General features: G+C 27.6%; 1 protein-coding gene across 1 annotated transcript; it reads left to right on the plus strand.

The window, feature by feature from the left end:
- Positions 1 to 209: 209 nt before the first annotated feature.
- On the plus strand, positions 210 to 21,603 carry LOC132951395 (uncharacterized). Its single transcript, XM_061023209.1, has 24 exons — positions 210 to 689; positions 1,975 to 2,115; positions 2,336 to 2,483; positions 2,541 to 2,675; positions 2,734 to 2,884; positions 3,014 to 3,206; positions 3,273 to 3,387; positions 3,509 to 3,805; positions 3,872 to 4,065; positions 4,176 to 4,356; positions 4,418 to 4,558; positions 4,705 to 4,870; positions 4,931 to 5,167; positions 5,252 to 5,369; positions 5,453 to 5,622; positions 6,912 to 7,021; positions 7,086 to 7,230; positions 10,044 to 10,216; positions 10,320 to 10,431; positions 10,507 to 10,735; positions 11,509 to 11,615; positions 12,912 to 17,976; positions 20,006 to 20,127; positions 20,844 to 21,603. Exons 1-24 carry the CDS (start codon positions 474 to 476, stop codon positions 20,911 to 20,913), a joined length of 8,736 nt encoding a protein of 2,911 aa, XP_060879192.1. The 5' UTR covers positions 210 to 473; the 3' UTR covers positions 20,914 to 21,603.
- The last annotated feature ends 1,018 nt before the right edge of the window (positions 21,604 to 22,621 follow it).

The raw sequence follows: 22,621 nt of genomic DNA on the forward strand, positions 1-22,621 counted from the left end.
GGCAAACACAATGCGGCATGTAGATGTTCCGTCGTTTTATCTACGCGTCGCCAACATTCTGCCCAAGGTTGATTCTGCCGTTACAACAGCGTCGTTTTGTCGAACAACTGTAGCAGTACAATCACGTGACCTGTGGTCTAGGTGGAGGGGTGTGGGAACGGTCGACTGCCATAGTGCCATGCACGGCAAGCAGCACCGACGCGCCAACGCTGTCCATTGTCTGATAGTGGAATATTGGATGTCTGTACGGTTAGGAAAAAAAAAATTTATTCTGGAAAAGCATGGACGTCCCGTGAAGTCATCGACAGGCATCGTTATAACACGGCACTGCTAATGTGCGTTCGGTGTTCTTAGTGTGTGAGAGAGCGCGTTTTCGGTTTCTGTCGAGAGCAAACGTTCCCGCTGGCTAGGGTAACCGCGTACCGTGTGCGTGAGCGTCGTGAGTGATTCCGTTGCTGATCGCGTACGGCAACATGTCCGCCCTGAAACAAGTGATGCAGGTCATCGGCTCGCATCACATTTCCAATGAGCTGCTGGAATCCGATTGCGACAAGTCCGGCGGTCTGATTTCCAACGGCGAGTATGCGTGGTTCGCCGCCGGGGCCAACATCATACTTTATTCGAAACAGCTCGGGTCAGTTGTGTCGTCCCGGTCATTTGCCACCAATCAAAAGGACAAATCGTTTACGGTAAGTCGCGCAACCACGTTGGTCGTCCTCAAGACGACTGGGTAAATGGGTACCTATACTCTGTCCAGCGAGAGTACACTCCATGCGAAAATCGGTTATTCAGCCAGTCCCCTCGGGAGTACACGGGAGACCAGTTGCCACAGTGAAACCAGTCTCAATGGTGGGGCTACGCAGAATTGGCGTGTTCTCTCGCTAGACAATGTATGTTATATGAGAAATCGTCAGTAAGAACAGGTGTAAATAAAAAAAAACTCACTGGAATATTGAACCATATCAGTGATATTGTCCAAACATCCCGGTGCGTTTTTTTTTCACACCGGTTTAGGCTAATAAATGTTGATACCGCTCACGTTAAATCGACTGTTCCGCTTCGATAAATACAGGGATAAATAGGTAGGTGTGCTTAATAAATGCCTAAGACCTAGGTGACTGATCAATTTTGGAGGGAAATAATGGTAAGGTCACAATAATTGTTTTAGGTACCCATGTATAATATCTAGGGAACTAATTCTGGACTTAATTATAGTTTAAATGTACTAATTAATCAATTATTGCTGCTTATTGTTTTTTAATGCTTTTTTAAACATTTTTAACTGTAATTTATATTAAAAATGTATTAGTTATAAAATCATCTAAACTTGAATGACCTACCTAATCGAGTACCTAATTGATTTCGATAACTATCGGTTCAAAACTTAATATAGGTACCTACTTATTTATTTATTTCTCATAAAAATTTAAAGAATAAACTAAACAAATAATAAAATAAAAAATAAAGTACCTAAGTAAATAATATTATGATTGTAGGAACAATAGGTATAACCGCTGTTATATTATCTTCCGAAATCAGAATTCATAAAATGATTAGGCATTAAATCCATGTTGACAATTTCATAAATAATTTATTTGAAGCTAGGTACAATGATGTTAATTATTAATTATACATATTGTTTGGACATTATTATTATTTATTTTGATCTAGGAACCAATAACATTTAATTATAAAATTCACAAATATAATTAATTAATGTTCATAAAAATAATTTAGTATTTTGATTTATGGTTTATGATTTGCATAAACAAATTTATTCAATGATACCTTTATTGTTAGTTGGGAGAAATGTTGACTAATTTTTTATAATTATTGTTGAAAACCATGATCTTTTAAAAAGTCTAAAAATATTAGATATTAGACATTTTTCCATCTGTTTGTATAAAATATTTATTTATAGTTTGTAGGTACTGTAAAATAATACTAGATACTATTGTTTTTTTTTTATTTCAGATTACCTTTGTTCAAGAATTACATAAAACTGAAAATTCACACTTTCTGTTAGTCGGATGTTCATGTAAATCTTTTGGTATATTGTTTGTTTGTCAATTGCCTACATTAACGACCATTCGTTGTATTCATATACCAAATCCAGTATGCTAATTTTTATAATTATCTTAAGAGGACCCACTACCCACATGTGTTGTATCAAACTTACAAACAGACTTTTCATGGCAAATTGTTTGCAAGAATCTTTAATAAATAATTCGGTTGACCTATTTATGGGACAGCAAATAAGGGTTGTGACGTCCTCTTAAGTAATATTTTATTAAATAAAAAATATCAATTTTAACATATATATTCATTATTTCAGATATCCTACATTTCTACTATAAATAATGAATCACTTGCGCAAGATCAACTTTGTGATGAATTTAAAGTTATGTCCACTGTACTCTTAGTTGGAATGATAACTGGAGCAGTTTTTGCAGTTGACTTAAGACATCGTCACATTGAAAACCGTACGTTGACCAAATATTGTACCATAAACTTAAAATTAAAATTCTTTTTTCCCATAGAATTACGAAGAAATGAGATAGTTGTAAATGAATCTAGACCAAGCAAACTATTCATTATAAGAAAAAACGAGGATTGCCAAGAAGTTAAAGAGATGAGTGATGATAGTGATTGTCATTTAGCAATGTTTATAAATGGTAAAATAAAATTTAAGCAATTTATTCATAATTTATTAATCATTATATTTTATCGTAGAAAATTTCTGTATCTATTGTAAAAAACAATACCGTGGCAAACTAAACTTCAGCGTATCTAGTTTGTTGTATAACGAAGAAATCAATACGGTTGCCATTGGATATTCTACAGGTCACTTCCAACTATGGGACTGTAAAGTAATGCGAACAATGTAAGTATTTGGTCACTCTTTAATAATAGGTATTTATAAAATCATAAATCTTACAAAGTATGTGTCTGTAAATACTGGATTTGTTTATTATAACTTTCTAACTCAAATTATTTTTATGATTTCATTTAGATATTTGTTAAAAGATCCTAAATGTGTTATGCCAGTAACCCATATTACTTTTCTTGAACCTTCTGATGATCCAAACAATCTATGTTATCTTTGGGTTATTCAATCAGATAATTCTAGACTTCCAAATGCAATGATGATTGCTTTAACTTATGAACAGAGAACTATGATGTCAAATGGCCGTTTGTCATACAGAGTATGTAAATTTTACAAATTTATATTTAAAATAATTATTTTTATGAAATATTGTGTTTGTACAAAGGTTTATAAAGGAAATGGCATAAAATTAGAAATGTCATTGAGAAGAGAATCTGGAATTGGTCGATGTATATCTGCATTAACTTTATGTAATGTGAACTTGTTCAGAAATGAAACTGGTAATTTAACACTTTATATTTAATTAATGTTGATCATCTAATATAAGTTATATGCCAAATGTTAAATATGTATTTGCAAAATATAATAATTTTAAATAATGAGTTTTTTTACATTGCTTAGATATGGATGAAGATTGTGAAATTAGATTATTTGCAATGTTAATGGAAATTCGCCAAAATGTTGATGCTAGCCCTGAATCTTACGTTTTTTTGTTTGATATTAACCAGTGGTATAAAGCCCAGATGCCATCAAATATAAATCACCTTAAAGTATCAAATTCTTACGCTAGTTTTGTAAAATTGCCTCATAATGTCAGTTATTTAGATTTAAATATTTCTGACAAAACATTGCGCCCATTCGGTTACAATTTTAGAAATAATGTTGAAGAACTCTATTATCCATCTTCAATATATTTTGGTAATATTACAGTAATTAATCATTGCCATTTGTTCTCTAATATACAATTTAAATTTTTTATTCCAGAATGCGATTGTTTATTAGACACTGAAATTATTAGATTTAAACATGCTGGTGTTCAACAAGAAATTCTGGATCAATTGCTTTTAAAAAATTGGAGGTTGTTAATAAATCCAAGTTTAATATTCAGCCAATGTTTACAAACAAATTTAAGACCTTTCTTTTGGGATAAAACTGATGATTACGTAAATTACAGTTTGGTAAGAAATAAAAATATATTTCATTAATTTTGTTCATTTAAAATAAGTATTTTTATTTATACTTATATTATAATCTTATAAGAATTGATGATTAAATTTAATTTTTTCAGCCTGATCAAAGAAGTTTTGTAATATCAATTATAGTAGAAAACAAAATTATGTCAGTTCTTAGTGCATGTGCTGAAGAGTGGAAAAATGGAACATATGTATCTAGTGAAGCAACAATTTTACATTTAGTTCAATGTCTTTGGAAGCACGTTATGGTTGTCAAACAATATGCAGACAAATTATGTAAATATCTAATATGTTAAATATGATTGTTTTTATGACTTTTAATACAAATCTGGTTTAGGTGTTCCTTTATTTGACTACTCTGGTACGCAGTTGGGTAAAAAAAATGAAAGAATTTTAAATCATTGCTTATCTCAAATGCTGTGTGTTAAACATTTCCTAGAAGATTTGCATAATGCATATGGTATTCATATAATAAATGGTAAATATAATTGAACAGAGAATGTATTATTCTTCATTTATAATTATTAGTATTTATACCGGATTTCATATTTTTATTTTTAAAGTAAATAGTATGTATCATTGAAATTAAATTAACTAACCCAAATATTTATTTTCTTATTTCAGTTGATTATTCTTATCGTGTGTATACACTAAATTTGGTTACTCAATATTTTAAAGCGGTGACATGTTTTCTTAACTATGGACTTTTACCAGAATCTAATGAAGAAGACCCTACTCAGAAAATTATACAATGTGATTTTACATCTCTTATTCAATATGCAATTAAACGGTTAGTAATTAAATTTTTAAAATGAATAATTAAATTAAATAGACAATAATACATTTTTAGTCGAATGGAATTTGGAGATTTGTCATTATATCTTATTGACGCATTTGTGTCTAATGAACCTAAAGGCAATAAATTAATTGAACAATGGCAACATGAAGGTGGTGAAGCAACCAAAGGCTTGTACCCTCCGTCTAATGTTCAATGCCTATTAAGGATTTATTTGAATGCTGCACTTTCTAACCAAGTCAAAGATTTTATCACAATTTATTTTTTGATTGACGTCTGTTCATCGCAAGAGTTAGTTTTAATATTTAAAAATCATTTATTGGTTAAAAATATAATTTACTGAAATTATATATTATTTTACATGACCTATTTTAGGATTGATGTAATAACGGCAAATCGTATGTGTAACTTTGCTATTGAATTTGATATTGAGAATAAAGGATTGAATACACTTTGTCGTGCTAGCTGGTTATTGGATCATGACATGTTTGAAGTAAATATTATTCACACTATTATCATATTATTTTAACATTTAATTTTATTTGTATGTAATATTAATTTTTTTAATACTCATAGGAAGCTATGGATATCTTAGCCAGTAGTCATGAATGGCTGGTTAATGATAAATCTTGGGATTGGTATCACTGGACTGTCTTGAAATTACTTGTATATAAAGAACAATATTTTTGGGCACGGTTTTACATGCAACTTACTAAAATCAGTTTAGTTAACATCAATGATCACAAGTAAGAGATATTCTGGTATAGTTACATTTATATATATATTAAGTTCATAAAAATCTGGTAAGTTTTCCATACTTGAGATTCTATAATTGTTACATTTGTTATCTAATTATATAATTTATGCATTACTTGGACTACCTATATGTTGTTTATTTAATAATTATTTTATCAACGCAAATTTATAAACTTAATTTTTCAAAATATTTACTTTCATAGGCAAAACTTATACTAATATACTTATATAACTAATAAAAATAATAAATAACTAATTACAAATAAGTTTGTATTTAACTTTTATTAAGTAAGTATACTGTCCTGACCCGTAGTTACGCTTATGTTTACTTCTATTTAAATTGTGTACAAGTATATAAACTTATTACAACAAAAGTTAAATTTATATTTTTTAGAACCTTTCTAAAATTTGGAGATCTAATAGTTTATGTTAATAATTTTGCTACAGTTCTGATATTTCATGCAATATAAACTAAAATAAAAAAGAAATGTACATCAAACTATGACTAAGGCTTGTGCTACTTTATAATAAGGGCATCAATCTCAATAATAACAGTGGTAAATGTAATGCATTTATGTACTGTACAATGTTGTACATTTTTACTATGTAGGCCATATAGATAGACAACTAGAATTTATGACATGAGAATGAACATGATATTTTTAGGGGTCTTTTCAATTTTATGTATTTTTTTTTTCTTTTTGTATTACCTTTAAGGTCTTTTGCAGCTCCTATTAGGCCCTTCCGTTTATTATTTCAGCTGGAGTCTCATGATTTACTACTCTGTTTGCCATTCTTATGTCTACATTTACTCTATCTTGCCACCATTACCGAGGTCTTTCCCCAAGGTGTTGTTCAGTTGGTTTATTAATCAATATCTTTCAAAATATGCTTTTCAATTATATAACAAATAAAATTAATGATAAAACCTCATACTGGAGTGAGTACGCTATATAAAAGCAGTCTGTCTTTAAACCACATTCTTCTTTTGTTTGTTAATATAGGAGTAGTCTATTCATTTTTATATTATCTATGGTGTAGGCGCGTCACTCTATAAACACAATTTTAAGACATAACATACTTGATATAACATTTAAAATTGACCACCATGGGATCTCCAGTTGGGGAATATGGAACATATAAGGGATTCCCTAATAAATCAACTATGTATATTAAATTAACTGCAACAGCAATTTATAATTTCTTGATATGTTTGAATTTAAAAGAATACAATAAGTATAGTATCAACTAGTTACATTTGTATTTTTTTTTATTTCAGGTTTTATGTTAACTTGCAAATCATGAACAACCAATGTTTCGATACTTTAATTTATTTACGAGCAAGACCCTTTAAAGAAAAACAAACTTTGTTTGAATATTTCTTTGACCGTATGTTTTTTCTGTATAAATTGATTAAAACCTTATTTATAATGTTTTTTTTATTTATTATTAGGATGTAGAGAAACAAACAGATTAAAATGTTTGATAGAGTATCTCTGGGATGCGGATGAAGCAGAATTATTTTTTTCTTATTTGAAAAGGTTTGATGATACTGAAACATTAACTTTTCAATTGTTATTTTTGTTACAGCGAGGAAGGTAAGTTGAATTATTAATTAAAAATGTATTTATTTTGTTTAATGAGGTTGAAAAATAGCTTAAAATATTGTATTTAACTTAACATTTTTATTAATTTTAATTATTTCCAATAACTTATCAAGCCTATTCTAAGTTATTGTTAATTTTTTAATATTGAAAAATGTATTCAATAGTATCATATAATGATGCAATATACTTTTCATGTTAATTATAAAAATGGCTGTTTACACTTAACTTAATTTACTAATTACTAATTTGTTTTTTTTTTTTTAAATATTATTGGTTTTACTATAACAATACATTTTTATCTAGAATTCCTCATTTCATTAACATTTTTTATATTTCAACATTGAAAAAGTCTAAAGAATTAACATGAGTAATAAATAACTCATAGTTATCTTAGTTAACAATTATTTTGCCCTGTGTAGAATATTTTGACATTTTAGTCAGTATACAGGGTGATTTATTAAGCGTAAAACACTCATTATCTCAAAAAGTATTAATGTTTTTGAAAATATTTTTTTACATAGTTTCGAGTTATTAAAAAAACAAAGTAAAAAAAGGTGGACAAGTGGATGTCGCTCTGCTGTACAGTAGGTTACAAGTGGGTCACTGTAATGGATAGTGTTAAATTTGAATTCAATGATATAATATCATTGTATAAGAAAAACGATTCTGAGCGAAAACGGTCTGTCAGCCTATGATTTTACCAAGTATATTTGATGATATTATTGTGAATAAAGTAATTTATATATAACCTATTTACGTGGAGCCTTGTTTTAAATTTTCAATCCTTAGCCATAAAAGTTAAACATTTTATACATTTTTAACTACAAAATAATTAATAAATTATAAATTTGATAAATGTTGTCAAAATTTGAACTTTAAATGCTTAAAAAAAAAAATTGTGCCTATGTATTTTTAATATTTTTCAACTACTATTAGAACGCTATATCAGGAGCCTTATATTAAATTTTCACGCTTTTTTACCCAACAAATAACAATTTATTGATATTTATAGAAAAAAAAACTAAAAAAATTGAAAACTGACAATGTCCGTAAACAGCTCAAAAAGAGTCAAAATGTTATGGTGTATAGAAAATGCTAATATGAACATTCAGTGAAATTTTCAAGTATCTACAGTCATTTCTTTTTAATTGCAATAAAATAAGAAAATTGTTACATGGGAAATCGAGTGAATATCAAATGTTGTAAAAATATAAATTTCAGACGCTCATAAAAATTTTATTTAAGTTTCTTGTAGACATTTTTTTTTTGATAAAGGTAGACAAACTTATGAGTAATCTTATATTACATTTTCAAATCTTAGATTTAAAAAGAAAAATTTTTATGAATTCTCAATTCAAAATAATTTGCTATTTTTCGTGATTTTTCCGTATTTTGTCAAAATTTGAACTTTAAATGCTTATAAATGAAAACTGTGACTAAGGATTTTGAATTTTTTTCATCTGCCTTTGAAACAATAACCTAGGAGCCTTCTATTAAATTTTCACGCTTTTTTACCCAACAAATAAAATTTTATTGATTTTTATAGAAAAAAAAACTAAAAAAATTGAAAACTGACAATGGCCGTAAACAGCTCAAAAAGAGTCAAAATATTTTGTAAATTTTATGGTGTATAGAAAATGCTAATATAAACATTCAGTCAAAATTTCATGTCCCTACGGTCATTTGTTTTAGAGTTACACCAAAAACTAAAATCGATTTTCTCGAAAACAGATTTTGCGTAAAAATTCCCGTTTTTCCTTAATTTTTTTTTTGTTTTTCACGTCGCTTGTGAAAACTACTGGGAAATTTTTACTTTTGACCCCCCCAAAGTACCAACTAGATTCACTTTCCTATCAGAAAAGTTACTATTGAAGAAAATCCAAGCACTTTTACTGTCCTAAAAGGTGATGACAAACACAAAAATAAAAAAAAAACACATCATTGTAAAATCAATACATTCATCGCTTCGCTCAGAATCTAAAATTATATTTTTATCCTTATAATTTTTTAAGTTTTTTACTTTTTTGAATGACACCATAGTTTTAATTTCATTTTCCGAAGCAGAATATTTTTCTAAGTATTTTATTACATAAATATCGAATTTAGGACAGTAGCTTATGAGTTATAAGTATTTAAGGTTTAGACAAGCGGAGTAGTGGACACACTGGACACACATTTGCGGGGTAACCCCATACCACTCCACTCCGCCCATCTAAACTTTAAATGCTTATACCTCATAGACTAATGGCCCTAAATTAGATTTGTATGAATTAAAATACTTAGAAAAATATTATGTTTTGGAATATGAATTTAAACTCTATGCTGTCATTCAAAAAAGTGAAAACTTAAAAAATTAGATATAAATATTTAAAAATATAATTTTTTAATAAAAACATAGTTTATTAACAACTTGAAACTGTAAAAAAATATTTTCAAAAACATTAATACTTTTTGAGATAATGAGTGTTATACGCTTTATGAATCACCCTGTATAATATGGTTAGGCTGTAGTAAACATAGCAGTATACACACAGTGATTAACATATACCTTAAACGACACCAATACTAATACTATTCAATATTAAAATAAACAGTATAAATGTAAATCAAATAATGTTTGTAATTAGTTGACAATTTCACCATTTAAATTAATACTTTCCCATGGACTATCAAATTGTATTTTAAAAAATATATAGTATTAATATTATTAATTATGTATACATGTACATCGTATACTGTATAGCAGTATAGCTTGATGTATATATGTTAAACAAACAATAAATCTCCAATTACTTTTTTTTTAGACATAAAGAAGCTATCAAACTAAATCAAAAATTAAAAGCTAGCCTTAAGTCAAATAATAATGATGCACTGACAATTACTAGTCTTTTAGTTGATGGATTTGAAAAAAATATTCCTAATATTATGAAAAACGATTATAGCCGTCTTCCTCTTCAAAGTGTATATAAAAAACCAAGTTAGTTAATGCGTATTCTAATACTATTGTAGAATATTGTACTGTTATCATGTTTAACTACTTACTACAAATAGTTTTGTTTAACTTAATTAATTGTTTTTAGATGTTGTTGTGAAATGTATGAACAATGAGAGTAAAATGTTTGTAATGGAGAGGAATAAAGTAAATAATTTGGTAAAAAGACAGAGTGCATCTTTTACACCATCAAATTCAATGTAAATAATTATTTATTATTATTTTTTAAATTACTTGATAATTCTTACTATATTAATTTAAATTGTTTTGTTTAGTGATCTTTTCTTACCAGCAAATAATAGTACAAGGAAGCGGTCACCTATAGATGATATGATTTGTAATGAAAAACGCAGAAAAGTAGATGAAAATTTATTAAGTACCCCAAAAGCCAATAATGAAGTTGTAAAACCAATTGAGAAACAAGTATTAGAAATACTCAATACTCCTTTAGTTGAAAAAACCATTGCGTCACCATCTATTACAAGCTACTCATCAATTTTAAAGGTACATATTTTAGAGTGATACATAATATACACAATTTTATACAATTATGTTTCACGAAATTTCAGGTGTCTTACGTTAGGGAATATTGGCAATAGGTAGTGGGTATATAGTACATAGTATTTTATCGCAGTATGCTTTCAGATCAAATTTTGTTGGATTTTAAATTTATATGCGCATGACAATCGCGGCATATTTTTTTGTTGGCCATACTATAAGCCTATTGTGTCTATTCATTAACTTTGATTTTAATACCCCTTAAATAATTATAATAATAATAATAATAATTCCCGCTTTTGGTGGGGCCCATCTTCTTAATAAATTAGTTTACCTATTTAATTAGGATAAAGTTTTGTTTAAGAATTTCATGTATTTCATTTTATCTAAAATAGTACATAAATAATTATCAAATTTATAATATTATTAAAACAGGTACTTAATGTATTCTTTCATTTTCATATTTATCTTTATGTATTTGATCTACCTTTATAATATATTTTTAAGGTTCTGTATTACTTAACACAATAAAATTGAGAAAAAGTGAAAAGTGAATCAATTAAACTATTGGTTTTATTTTAAATTTTATTATGATTCTTGGTCTACTCTAAACATTTTTATATGGCCATATCTTGAAAAAAGACCTCCAATCATCACAAGGTTTAAATTTAGATAAAAATATATTAATATTTATTATGATTTTAACATACAATTTGTTTTTATATTATTGAATTCATATTCAGATTTATTGATTGTTATTAAATTAATTATGATTGCAGACAAAATTTGCAACAAACAAACAAAAAATATCGTTTAGTCTTGATAAGACTCCAAGGTCTTCAATTAGATTTAGTCTACCTGGCAATGCTGACACTACAGTTGAAAGGTGCGTTATATTTTTATCTGTATTTATTATTTTTTTAGTATCTATATAATATTAAATATTTGTATAATACTCTATTCAACTTAAGAAATGCAGATAGCGGCCGACTTGTGCACAGGGGAATGGCAATACTACACGGAAAGTATATAGATTGATGATTCTGTGGGGTTAACAAATGGGTGGTACCTGACTGTCGCTGACAAAAACTAGTCTCCATTATTAGTGTTCCTGAAGTTGAATAGAGTGTATACTTATGAAAGAAATCAAATTACTAGAAATATGTATACTAAATATTGTATTGAAACATTAAGTAAATATTTTTTCTTCTTTCGTGTTTGCAATCATTAAGAGCTTGTGTAACTAAATGTTTTTGAAAACATTTTTTTTACATTGTTTCTAGTTGTTTAAAAACAACATTTTTGAAATATATATATTAATATTTATTATCCTCGACATTTTTTAAGTTATTACTTTTTGTGTGAAAACATACAGTTTTATTTTCATATTCCAAAGCAAAATATTTTTTTAAGTACTTCGTTACATAATAATCAAATTTAAGACAAGTAGTTTATAAGTTTTAAATATTTAAAGTTTAGATGAGCAGAGTGGGGTTACCACGCACAGTGTTGATCTATTGCTGTACTCATCTAAACTTTAAATATTTTATTCATCCTAAATTCAATTTTTATACATCCTAATACGCAAAAAAATATTTTGCTTTCGTTGATGAAGTTCAAAAAAGTAAAAAACTTTATAAATTATAAGGACACAAAATAAAATAGAATAATATTTTTGACTGTAACGATTTTAAACTATGTAAGATAATTATTTTCAAAAACATTAAGTGCTTAATAATACCGAATAAGTATTGCTTAAGTTAATTTTGATAATTTAAAAAATAAGAATATTGTGATAATAACTAAATGTACCTGATGCTTATGGTAGGTCTCAAACAACCTTAATTTAAGTCATTCTTTTTCTTTTCTTAAGCCAAAGTCTCGTTTATGAATCTTATTTGAGTCATAATTATAGCTTGAACAATACTTATTCTTAATTATTATTAACTATGAATATGATACTTATGGCCCTTGTACTTTTTTAATAATAAGTATTTTGCGTTAAATGAATCACCCGGTAAACAATAATTCCCCAGTCACAGTATTTTCAGACTTAAAATTTAAATTCAAAACTGTATCTACATTACAATAGGCTATGCACTATAATAATTTTTAAAATAATGTGTACATTTTATCAACAATTAATTATTTTATAATAATATTATAAATTATTTATTTTTAGAGTTGATTTTGAAGAAGTGGTACAACAAATTGATAATCCTGAAAATGAAAGCTTTTACAGCGTTAGTAGCAGTGATGCCAATGATTTACCAAATCTAATAATTTCTGAACAAATACCATTAACTTTCCAGGAGTCACTCAAAGATAATTCTAAAATGAATATGAGTGATGAATATGAAAAAATGGATATTTCTGAGGAAAACCCATGTTCTGAACATGAACAAATTAAAATAGATGACATGTCTGAAAATGAAACGAATGACGAAGAAATGGTTTTGAGTTCGGCAGATGAGTGTGTTGTTCTCTTGACATCTGATGAAGAGGATGATAAAGAAACTCCAGTATCAAAATTATCACCGAAAAATACAAGTTTAGCTTTGAATGGAGACATTAAACTTTTGACTCCAAAATCAGTTCCAATAGATAAGAAAGAAATCTTAAATCAGCATTATGTGACCTTGACTCCTTTAGATGTTGATAGTAATTGTCTAATTCCGAATATCCAAGAGAATTTAAGTAAAAATGAAAAACCACTATTTAATGATATTTCTACTGCCTGTTTAATACAGAAAACAAATTCCAATGAGCAGCCCCCAGTAAAAAAAATGAATGATGATATTGATTGTATTTTATTGGATTCAGATGAGGATGAAAGTGACATTTTATCTGTAGGTTCATCAAGAAAAAAATCATCAGATGACAGTATTGTATCAGATGGGAGTGTTGTAACAGAAGGCCATATTGGATCAGATGGCAGTATTGTATTAGATGAAAGTGTTTCATCAGATGGTGGCAGTATTGCATCAGATGATGGCACTATTGCATCAGAAGACAGTGATTTAGAAAACACAAGATATGGAAGATTTAAATCCCAAACAAGACACCGTTGTCAACATAGTGATGACGAGGAACTTGAAGAAGAATATATTGAAGAAGAAGAAGATGAAATTGAAGAAAAAGGTAAGGAAGACAGAATTTCAGAAGAAGATGAAGAAGGTGAAGAAGAAGAAATTGCAGAATGCGAAGAAGAAGAAGAAATTGCAGAAGAATGTGAAGAAGAAGAAATTGCAGAAGAAGGTGAAGAAGAAGAAATTGCAGAAGAAGGTGAAGTGGATGAAATTGTAGAAGAAGGTGAAGAGTTCAACAATTATGATGTAGACTCAGAAGAATCTGAAAGAGAAATAAGCCCAAAGCAATGTGAAAACATATGGCAAAGAGCAGATGAAAATAATTCAGAACTTCATAGTGAAGTAAGCAATGAAAGTAACTTAGAACATCCTTGCATGGACAATTTAGATCAACAAAATATTGAATTTGATGAAAATGAAGAAGAAAAAATAAATAACTGCGGCATAACATTTAGTGGAAATGAAGAGATTGGATCTGAAAATAAGGATAAAAGATATGACAACGATAATGACGAGAATAAGTCGGGACATGTTGTGTTTATTAATCAAAATGAAGATGAAGATTTAGAAGATCAGGAAGACTTTGAATGTGTTGAAAATGAAGAATATCATTCAGAAAACCTCGCAGACAAATCTTATGATGAAAATAAAGACAATTTAGAAGAATCCGATTTCGTAATTAATGATGAAAGTGACGAAAATAATTCAGAAGAACCAGATGTTACAATTGAAAGCGAAAATGAAGAAAATTTAAAAGTACAAAATGTCCTTGATGATAAAAATGAAGAAGTACCAAATAGCATACTTGTTGGTGAAAATGATGAAAATTTAGAAGTATCTGATGTCATACTTGACAATGAAAAGGAAGAACACAAATCAGAAGAACCAAATGGCATACATGTTGGCGAAAATGATGAAAATTTAGAAGGACCTGATGTTATACTTGATGATGACACAAATGAACAAGACAGTGAAGAAGAAGTACATTCCATACTTGATGATACTAGTGAAGAAAATAGTTCAGAGGAACCAGATGTCTTGGATGTCGCAAGTGAAGAAAGCAGTTCAGAGGAACCAGATGTCTTGGATGTTGCAAGTGAAGAAAACAGTTCAGAGGGACCAGATGTCTCGCTTAATGTTGGAAGTGAAGAAAACAATTCAGAAGTACTTGAATATGCAAGTGAACAAAACAGTTTTGAAGAGTCAAATGTCATACTCAATGATGAAAGTACTGCAAATAATTTGAAATTGTTTAAAACTCTCAAAAATGAGAAAACATCGGAAAAGAATGAATTAGTTGACAGTGATGAAATAGTGTATCCCATTGATTCACAATCCAATTCATTAGAAAACCTTACTCCTCGTTTGGATGACGTTGCTGAAGAGATCCATTCAAATGATAACAGTCAGATATGTGATGAAGAAAATGAAAATTCTCGTAGTATTATAATTGAAGATGACAAAACAAATGATTCAAGTGTGATAGAAGACAATGAGAATGTTATTGAAGTAGTTGAAAATACAGATAAAGTAAACGAGCCTATTACTCTTGATGACATTGAAAACAATAAAGATGATTTATCTATTGACCAGAATGAAGATAACCATTGTGATGAGTATGCATCTTCTAATAATGATCATTCTTTTGAAATGTTTAGAAACGAATCTAATCCCATACCTGATGATGGTTTTAATCATCTTACAACGCCTGGAGTTGAAGCAGATCAGCTAGAAATGGATGTTAATCAATCTACTCCATTTATGTTTGGGGAATCATTTTTTGGTCAACAAGAAATTCCCGAGAAGAAGCCCATGCTTCTGTTTGGCCACTTATATTGTTTTGAAAATGAACAGTTGAATGTAGATGTACATGCCGATAAACTTGAAACCCAAGGGTCAGATGTAGTTAACAATGGAGTTGATATTACTAATAAAGAACCAGAAGTTGAAATAGAGGGCGGAATTCAAGATATATTAGAGCTAGAATCTTTACCTGAAAGTAATCCAGACGACAATTTTGATAAACAGATCAATACAGATTCTAATAATTTACAACCAGAGTGTAAAGAATTTAATGCAACATTGTATGACAAAGGACAAACTGTCTTGTTAGGTGATTCCCCTCATCTAAAACCTATATATTTTGGAAACATTGATTCCGTGCAGATATTTGAAAATGACGAGCAAATTCCAAGTACAAGTGTAGATTTATCCAAAAAATCTGTTGAACTGGAAAATAAAGATTTGATGGGTAATAAATGTTGTGATCTACTTACAATCAAACAAGCAGACCCATCCTTACCAAATAAATCAGAAGAACAATTATATAAAACAGATACGGTTCCAACTAATACGATTGAAAACTATACTACAAATTCTGTAAATACAATGGAACCTGGTAAATCATCTTGTGTTGTTGAAGATGATGAAAAAATCTGTCCAATATCCCAAAGAAGCATTACAACAACAACTGAACCAAGGCAATTAATGGATACCATCAACATACAGGATGTTCATTCTAAATGTGCTACATCTGTTGTGTCTTGTTCATCAAACATTGATCAAATTGATGATATTGGTGATAATGATCAATTATTAAAAAAACCAAATATTAATGAAAACATTAATACTAGTTTAAATAATGAAGAAATAGGATCTCATCAACCAGTCAAGTCTATACAAAAATGTATTGAATTAGAAACAATAATTAAAACTGTTGGTCCACGTTGCCCAGATGCTTCTGATAATGTTCAAAATTTTGTTAATGAAAACAAAATAAATTTAGTTGAAAATCTTGCAGAATTAGATAAATGTTGTCAGAAAAGCAGTCTGAATATCCCACGAATTGAAAACTATAGTTTGCGTTCATCTTCAAGAAGAAGTATTTCAAAAACAAAAGGATGTTTATTGGATAATCCTTCCACAACAGAACAAAAATTAACTCTTAATAAAACTAAATTGTTATCTGATCCAATTCAAGAAAATAAAATAATTGTTATTGATCAAATAAAGAAAGCCAAATCGATTCCATCAGTAGACACTACACCAATAACAACGAGATCGAGAGCTAAAAGTGAACCCAAACAAGTACAGCTAGAACCTATTTCTTCAAATATTTTCCGTAGTTCTGGAATGGTTGAAGATAACAGTAGACAAGTAAGGGTGTCATTATCAAAAAAGAGATCAAAAAGTCAAGAAAACATTTCATCGATAAAACGTAGAAGTGGACGATCGAAATCTTTAGCTCCTGTAGAAAAATCAGAAGCTAATAAGAGGAAAACTGTGTTTGGCTTAGAGGAAATACCTGAAGAAGATACTCCAAATACAGATACAAATATCATAAAAACTGAACATACTGCATTAAAAAAAAAACCAAAATTCAATTTCTTATCTAATTCATCAAAAAAAATAGAATATGTTAATTTAAACCCAATATATCAACAAGATACAAAAATAAGAACTCCACGAAGATCTAAATCACTCCAGCCAGACCCTGTTTTAACATTTTCTGTCGTGAAAAAAAAACCAAAACGAAGTTCAAGTGTAAATATGTTAATTTCAAATGATGAAATTCCTACTGAAAAAGACGATTTAATGGTAGTTTTAAAAAAAGCATTAAATTCGCCAGAAAAAATAAGAAAACGCTCTGTGGCAGAGTCACTCAGGAGTAGAAAAAAACAAAAACTCCAAAATCAAGTTGAGGAAGAAAAAAGAGAAGTTGCTGGATCTAAGTATAATTTAAATCAGTCTAATCAAAGTAATCAGTTTTCTGATTCCTCTTATTCTTCTGAACAATTATCACCAATCGTTGGGAACATTTCTCAGCATATGTTGTATACTCCAGCAAAAAAACGAACTAAAATACGTATGATTAACTTGAATTCTGAAAATGAAGATTCTTCTTCAGATGAATCAACTGATTCTAATCGAATTATGACCAGATCAATGATTCAAAATTCTAGCATTGTAGAATTAGATCCTATTCACCGTTCGCTGAAGAGTGAAATCAGGCCATCAAAAGTACCCATCAACAGGCAAAGAAGAAGATCGTCTTCGGTTAGTAGCATACCCGAAATTAAAACTCCAAAGAAATCAGCTTCGTCTGTCTTTGAAAAGGATGAATTATTATTTCCTAAGCGCAAAGCCAAACATATAAAGGTAAGTGTTATTTAACAATTTTAACTATTAGCCTTAATTTTCTTCTTAAGTAAAAATGATCTGTTGTTATAGTTGCACAAATTAATATCAAAAATCTTAAAAAGAAAAAAATATATATTAATAAAAAATAACATTTATCAATCGTTGATAATACAATAATAATAAAATAATATAAAGACATGTAAAATAAATAGTTGTCTTATTAGCTCATAGTATAATTGGTAGAGTAAGTATGAAATACCTTTTGGTATTTGTTTAGTATGTGAACTACCTTGCAAATATCAAGTTTAGTATGTGACCTACCAAGACGATTATCTATATTATCAACGTTTCTTAAAGTGTGTACCACTAAACCTAAGCGCTTTTTCAACATTTTCAAGAAAATTATTTAAAATTTAACTAAAGATTAGTAGCGGCTAGTGGTGAAAAAAATGTTTGTATATTAAATAATAATTTATATGGTATACGCCCTAGTCTTTACTTTTATAGTGTACTTATAGTGCTTATACAGTAGGTACTGAGGTCAGATGGTTATCTTGAGGAAAGATACTAACTTATATTTTTTAATTAAGGGACGAGGTGCGTGCCTCTTTTTGGAACACAATTTCTTGATCAAATTTAGCTACTTTAAATTGCTTATTTAAGTGACATTTTTACAAAGATCAACGAACTTAATTTCACCTTTTATGGTAGACAAGTAAATGTACTTACTGCTCACTAAAAAATTCATTTTATATGAAAAAGTTAGATTTTTGGAAAATTTGTATGCGTTCCAATGAGTTTGATTGCTTTCTAACAATTAAATACTTAATGGAAGTGGAAGAGGTTGATATAAATTAAGTTTTCATTGAGAAAATTATTCAGCTCCTCACTGGATTAAATGAAGGATTCAACCAGTATTTTCCAAATGACCAACAGGTGAAATATAAAAATTAATTGTGGATTAAAAATCCATTTATTGTCATTACACGGCCTTCAGACATGTCAGCAAAAGAATATGAAACTTTTATAGAAATTACATCTGAATCATTGTTGCAAGAAAAATTTAAATAAACCAATGCCATTAGTAGAATTTTGGTAAAGTTCAAAAGATGAATATCCTCAATGTCACAAAAAGGCCGTGTTGGCACTTTTACTATTTGCACCCACTTATATGTGTGAAATGTCAAATGGGGTTCTTCACCTATGTATCAACAAATACCGCAACAGATTTAATGCCAAACCCAATATTAAAAATAATTGTAATAATAAAAAGCAATTTCACTCTCTCATTAAAATTTAAATTTAAAAATTCAGTTTGTTCGTTATTTAAAATATTTTAAATTATTACATACATTATTATTTATTATTATATGAAATTATTATAATTTTTATTGCAAATAATCCTTACATAAAATAACGCATTAAAACTATTGAATTAAAGTAGGTAGGGGTTCTAATAACTTATGGTTGAAAGCTAAATAAAAAAAACTTAAAAAAGGAGTAGGGTTTCCACTGTAAAAATGGACATAAGAATTCCACGGATAAAAAAGTTTAAGAATCGCTGATCTATATTATTTACTGGTAGTATACTGGTATTAAGCAGGCAAGATACATTTTTTAAATTTTTTAAGTGTTATACAAAAAGTGTATTAAAATAAAATAAAACAATTGTTTGACATATTGCTGTAATAGGTGTGTGTATTCAATATTGATACATTTTTTTTTTTTTTATTGATATTTTGTTTAATTGATATTATTAAATGTTATCCTGTATTATTTTATATTTATATTACTAATTAATTAATAATAATAAAATAACATAATTTTATGTTTCTTGATTTTGAGACAGTAAGGGTTACTCATTTTACCATTTACTATGTTAGCTAATATGTATAATAATACTTATGTATTTATAAAGTTTTCTTGTTTACAGTCTATTAGAACTATCTTTAGTAAATTAATTTCATAAGAATTAACAACCACACATTATTTATCAGTTGATCACCAATTTAGCTTATCAAATCTAATGTTTATATATTTTTTTAAGGAAACAATCGTTCATGCGCCAATAGAACCATCAAATGAACCACCTTCTACTTCAGAAAGACGTATAACACGACTTCAACAATCAATATTAGATAAATCATTACAATCCACATCTGTTATTGGGTAAGTAGTTATATTATATCAACCAAATAAAACTGTATAAATAACTAATAAAATAAAAGTAAAAATATTATTAGTTACCTATAAGGCTATAAATGTTAAATAATATTAATGTTTTACTGTACCTTTGTGTTTCAACTTGTTAGCAAACTGTAATACTTGATGACTAATATATTGTCTATCTTTATTTATTTATAATTAAAAACATTTTTAGCCCGTAGTAATCACATACATTTCACATAAACAACCATAAGATAGTTTACAATTTTATATTATTAACCATTATTTTAATAGGACCAATTTTAAAGGGACCATTTCTTTTTTTTAACAATGTAACTATTTTAGTATAGATTTAAAGAATGTTTCTCTCAAAGAATTAACATAAAATGTGGGTTTTATAATGATAATCAAGGAATAAACCAAAGAAATTAGTACAAATATCATCTTCTAAATGAAGTAGGTACATCATTTGTTAACCATTCTATCAATTACAAATTATATTTTTAATATAATAATTAATTTTTGGTATCAAGTTTAAAGACATTTAAATCAGCAATGAGTGCTCTTTATATTTTTTAAATCTCACTTTTTAAAGTTTGGAATTTATACATTCTATATGTTGGATATATATATAAAAACATATGCATACGTATAATGCTTACTTATACTATTAATACTGTAAATTACTTGAAATATATTTGTTTTATTACATTTTTCAGACAAGATACGACAACTAATAACATCACTGTGCCAAAGCCAGAAAAGAAAAAAATTACTAAAAAAAAATAATTTAAAAAAAATCTAATAATTAATACGAATATATAAGGTAATATCTATGTTAGTAGGAATATATCTTAATTTATTATTAATAATAAAAAAAAAATAGAACCTTAAATTTAGATTCTGTCATATGTTCTTATTATTCATATACATAAATAGATTTTAAGATTTTTCCCTAAATGTGGTCTTAATAATGTAAGCTTAAAAATTAAACCAATTTATTGTATAATTTAAAAATTGACTTTGAATTTTATTATTATATTTATAATTATGTATGTTTGATATAAAAATAAATACAACTTTGTAGTATCATAGCCTAAATTAATCATTTTTGTTTTGTAAATTTTAGTTATACTTTGATTTTGAAGAACAAAATAGAATCAAGTTATTGAATATTATATATTGTTTATATTAAATTACAATTTCAACAATACTTGCATAATAGTAATTGAATAACTTGTGTATCCAAATATCCCTGTACTTAAAATTATATTATTTAATTTGTTTAAATAGTTAATTTAATTATTAGGTTACATTTATGTTTAAAATGATTCATAACATAAATTAGATTATCCTTAAATAAAATTTAAACTTTCAAATAAAGTTACAATTATTGTGTGTTATATGATTTTGAAATTCAATATTCAAAATGTACTGAATGTGTTTTATTCTATTAATTATTATAATTATTGTATTATCTTGTAGCATATATTTGACCAACTAATTATTATATAAATGAGTAGATAAAGCAAAATTGTATACAACGTTAATAATTAATAAAACATGAATTGCAATTTATTACGTTGAGTTTAAACTTTAAACTTCATAATATGTCCATGATGTAATCAATAAACATTTTATGTTCACTTCTTTTAATTTACTAATTATACTAGTTAGATATTTTACTATTAAAAAAAAAAAAAAAGAAGCGACCTAATTATCAACAGTTTTTATAGTGTAATGACTAAAATAAATTTAATTGTTTGCAGCTTTATTAAGTTTTAAAAGATTTTAATGATATTTCCACAACAATTATAACGTCAATCTAAAAAAGGTGGACTAGTAGGTACCGCTCGGCTGTACCCTAGTTATCGAGCATCAATTCCATGATTCTGATCAGAGATGAAAATATCTCATGGCTATAAAATATGAATAGCGTAATTATCCTGTGAAATTAACCTTGTTAAGAATCATCTTCTAAAAAGTCTAATGTTAGCTATGGAAAAAAAATTAATTTCTAACTGAAAAGTAATTTACAAATTTTTGGGATTTTGATGAATTTTGTCAAAGTTTGAACTTTAAATGCATATAAAAAATAATCATGCCTATATTTCTTTAATATTTTTTAATTACTATCAAAGCATCTTATAAGGATCGTTGTATTTAATTTACAGCTATTTTATTTAGTGAAAAAGTTTTTAGCCACAATAATATTAAAAATCCCTACCTAATCAATACCTCAAAAAAAGTCAAAATATTTCAAAAATGTTAGTTGTTACCATCTATGGTAAATGCTAATATAAATATTTTCTGGAAATTTTAAGTGTAAGGCACTTTTGTGTTAATTCAAAAAATTGCGTAAAAATTAACATTATCCCTTCATTTTCTTTTTCTTTTTTGACCTCCATTAAAGATCCATAGGTACAATTTTTTTTTCATTATAAGTATTTAAAGTAAGTTTTGACAACATTTATCAAAATCTCGAAAATTTTCAAAT

Source organism: Metopolophium dirhodum, chromosome 1 (genome assembly GCF_019925205.1).
Source record: "Metopolophium dirhodum isolate CAU chromosome 1, ASM1992520v1, whole genome shotgun sequence".
NCBI lineage: Eukaryota > Metazoa > Arthropoda > Insecta > Hemiptera > Aphididae > Metopolophium > Metopolophium dirhodum.